Source organism: Corticium candelabrum, chromosome 9 (genome assembly GCF_963422355.1).
Source record: "Corticium candelabrum chromosome 9, ooCorCand1.1, whole genome shotgun sequence".
Taxonomy (NCBI): Eukaryota; Metazoa; Porifera; class Homoscleromorpha; order Homosclerophorida; family Plakinidae; genus Corticium; species Corticium candelabrum.
In genome coordinates, this window is record NC_085093.1 from 8202087 (window position 1) to 8204704 (window position 2618).

The following is a 2618-nucleotide window of genomic DNA, read 5'->3' on the forward strand; positions in this document are numbered from 1 at the left end:
AGTTGGAGGCAAATGTGGGATGCATACAATATAGTGTCTTGGTTGAGAGAGCAACCTAGAGAGTACCAACAAGCTGCATTTATTATGAGTGTAGGAGAGGGAGCAGTGGAGCTATACAATACTCTTCATTTTGAATCAGAGGAAGCTAGAAGAGACCTGGATACAGTTCTGAAGACCCTTGAAGATCACCTGCTAGATACTGTGAACACCACATATGAGCGATTTTGTTTCAACAAACGCAGTCAACGACCTGATGAATAATATGATACATACCTGACAGCGTTGAAGGTTATGGTCAAACGATGTGAATATGGCATGATGACGGAAGACCCCTCAGAGATGAAATACTGTGTGGTATTGCAGAAGACAGTGTTAGAAAGACATTACCACAAAAGCGGAAAGTCACACTAACTGCATGCATAGACATCTGTAGAATGGCAGAGGCGGCAGCAAGTCAGCTCAAGTCCATGACAGAACTTGTGCAGGTTCGGATGATAAAGAGAAAAGAATATATATTGCCCTGCCTTTAGACAAACCTGTCAATCGTGTGGTAAGGAGAATTATTTTGCCAACGTCTGCAAGACTAAGTCAAAGGCAAAGATCTATGCATTGACTGCAGATGAGACGTTAATGACAGTGAATATGATTCCAGAATGAGTAAACATGGTGTCTGGGCAACTGCAATAAAAAATCTATGCAGTAATGGAAGTGGAAAGACAAAGTGTGCGATTTCAACTAGATACCGGTTCAACCTGCAATATTCTCAGCTATTCTGACGTACCATCAAGAACACAGATCCAGCACACACATCAAAAGCTAACCCTGTTTGACACTTCAGTATTGGAGCCGGTCGGCTGCTGTCACATCAGGCTAGTAAATCCAAAGAATGGATGCAAGTACCAGGGAGATTTTGTGGTGGTAGATAAAGCCGCATCTTTGATTTTGAGAGCCTGGAGTATTCAACAAATGCAACTGATGTCAATCCAGCATGAAAACATTTTGCAGATAACTTAAAAAGAAGAAGATAGGAAACATGCAACATCTTCACTCAGTTGGACACAAATTATGAAAAGCTATCCAGAAGTGTTCAATGGCAATCTTGATACTCTGACAAGGGACTTGCACTTAGAAGAAGATGACTCAGTCAAACCTGCACAATACCCAGCAAGATGGGTTCCAGTGGCAGTCAGAGATGACTTGATAAGAGAACTGGAGCGTCTGGAGAAAGAAAGCATGATTGAAAAGGTGCATAAACCTACAGACTGGGTGTCACCATTGGTGACAGTCGGAAAACCAAACGGCAAGCTACGTATATGCTTAGATCCACAGCACGTCAACAGAGCGTTGAAAAGATGTCATTATCCAATGATGATTATTGATGCACTGCTGCCCCAACTATGCAAGGCTAATGCGATGTTCAGAATGGGTTCTGGCATGTAGTCCTGAATAAGTCAGGTAGCTTATTAACTATGTTTGCGACTCTTCTCTGCAGGTATTGTTGGTTAATGATGCCATTCAGCATCTCTCCAGCTCCGGAGATATTCAAGAGTTGGTTGGACCAGGCCCTGGAAGGGTTAGAGGGAGTCTACGTGACTGCTGATGATATACTAGTAGCAGGGGAAGGTGCTACAGTAAGTGAAACTGTTCAAGATCATGATCTGAGATTGACCGCACTGCTCGATCGTTGTAAAACCAAACAATTAAAAGTAAACAAGGACAAATTCCAGTTGAGAGAAAGTGAAGTCAAGTATGTGTGCACAATTAACACCCGTGGCGTCAAACTAGATCCAGGCAAGGTATTGGCAATCCTGCAGATGGAGCCTCCTTGAGACATTGAAGTTGTGAGAAGAATGCCGGGAGTCGTAAATTACCTTGCTAGATTTATGCCCAATCTGTCAGACGTGTGGGAGCCTCTGAGGCAACTTACGTGCCCACCATCTGACAATGGACAGAAAGACAAGACCGGTTGTTTAAACAGCAAGTAAATGATTACGACAGCCCCAGTGTTAAGTTTTTTCGATCCAGAAGCGACAACTATTCTTCAGTACGACGCATCTAGTACTGGGCTGGGAGTGACATTATTGCAAGACGGGCAACCAGTCATGTATGCCAGCAGAGCGCTGTCCAAAACTGAAAGAGAATACGCTCAAATTGAGAAAGAATTACTGGGGATCGTATCCGTGGCAGAAAAAATTGATCAATACAGCTAGCACAGGAAAATAAAGTGCGTTCACGAATTAGAGCGACTGGTGGAATGTAGGGGTGCGTTCGAATACTAGTTCTAGAACTGGAATTTTAAGGGAGAGTAAAGTTCTATAGCGTTTGATTGGTAGTTCTAGCAGTTCTGCCCAGCGAGCTGGAATTGTTGGAACTGTCAAGCCCTAAATGCAAAATTCCCGGAGGTTGACGAAGTGAAATGACGGGTACAGATGCTGAGGCCGTTGTGGATCTTCTTGTTTGTTATAATGACCACTTGTAGCGACCATCAGCTTGCCAAACACCAGAAGAACGACATTTGGGACTGATTACAGTGACCTTCTTGGCGCGAGCAGCTCCAAAAAACCAAAAGCGAAAGCACTGCTGATGTTCGAACAGACTACAGCAAGTGGAGTAGAAAC

General features: G+C 43.6%; 1 protein-coding gene across 1 annotated transcript; it reads left to right on the top strand.

The window, feature by feature from the left end:
• Positions 1 to 1065: 1065 nt before the first annotated feature.
• On the top strand, positions 1066 to 1829 carry LOC134184781 (uncharacterized protein K02A2.6-like). Its single transcript, XM_062652526.1, has 2 exons — positions 1066 to 1436; positions 1493 to 1829. The coding sequence occupies exons 1-2, from the start codon at positions 1066 to 1068 to the stop codon at positions 1827 to 1829; spliced, it is 708 nt and encodes a 235-aa protein (XP_062508510.1).
• Positions 1830 to 2618: the final 789 nt, after the last annotated feature.

Excerpts from the sequence above, each read along its gene's own strand:
- LOC134184781 (XM_062652526.1), top strand. The coding sequence starts at position 1,066 with ATGAAAAGCTATCCAGAAGTGTTCAATGGCAATCTTGATACTCTGACA. Across the intron at positions 1,437-1,492 it reads TTCAGAATGGGTTCTGGCAT|GTATTGTTGGTTAATGATGC; the intron begins GTAGTCCTGAAT and ends TCTTCTCTGCAG.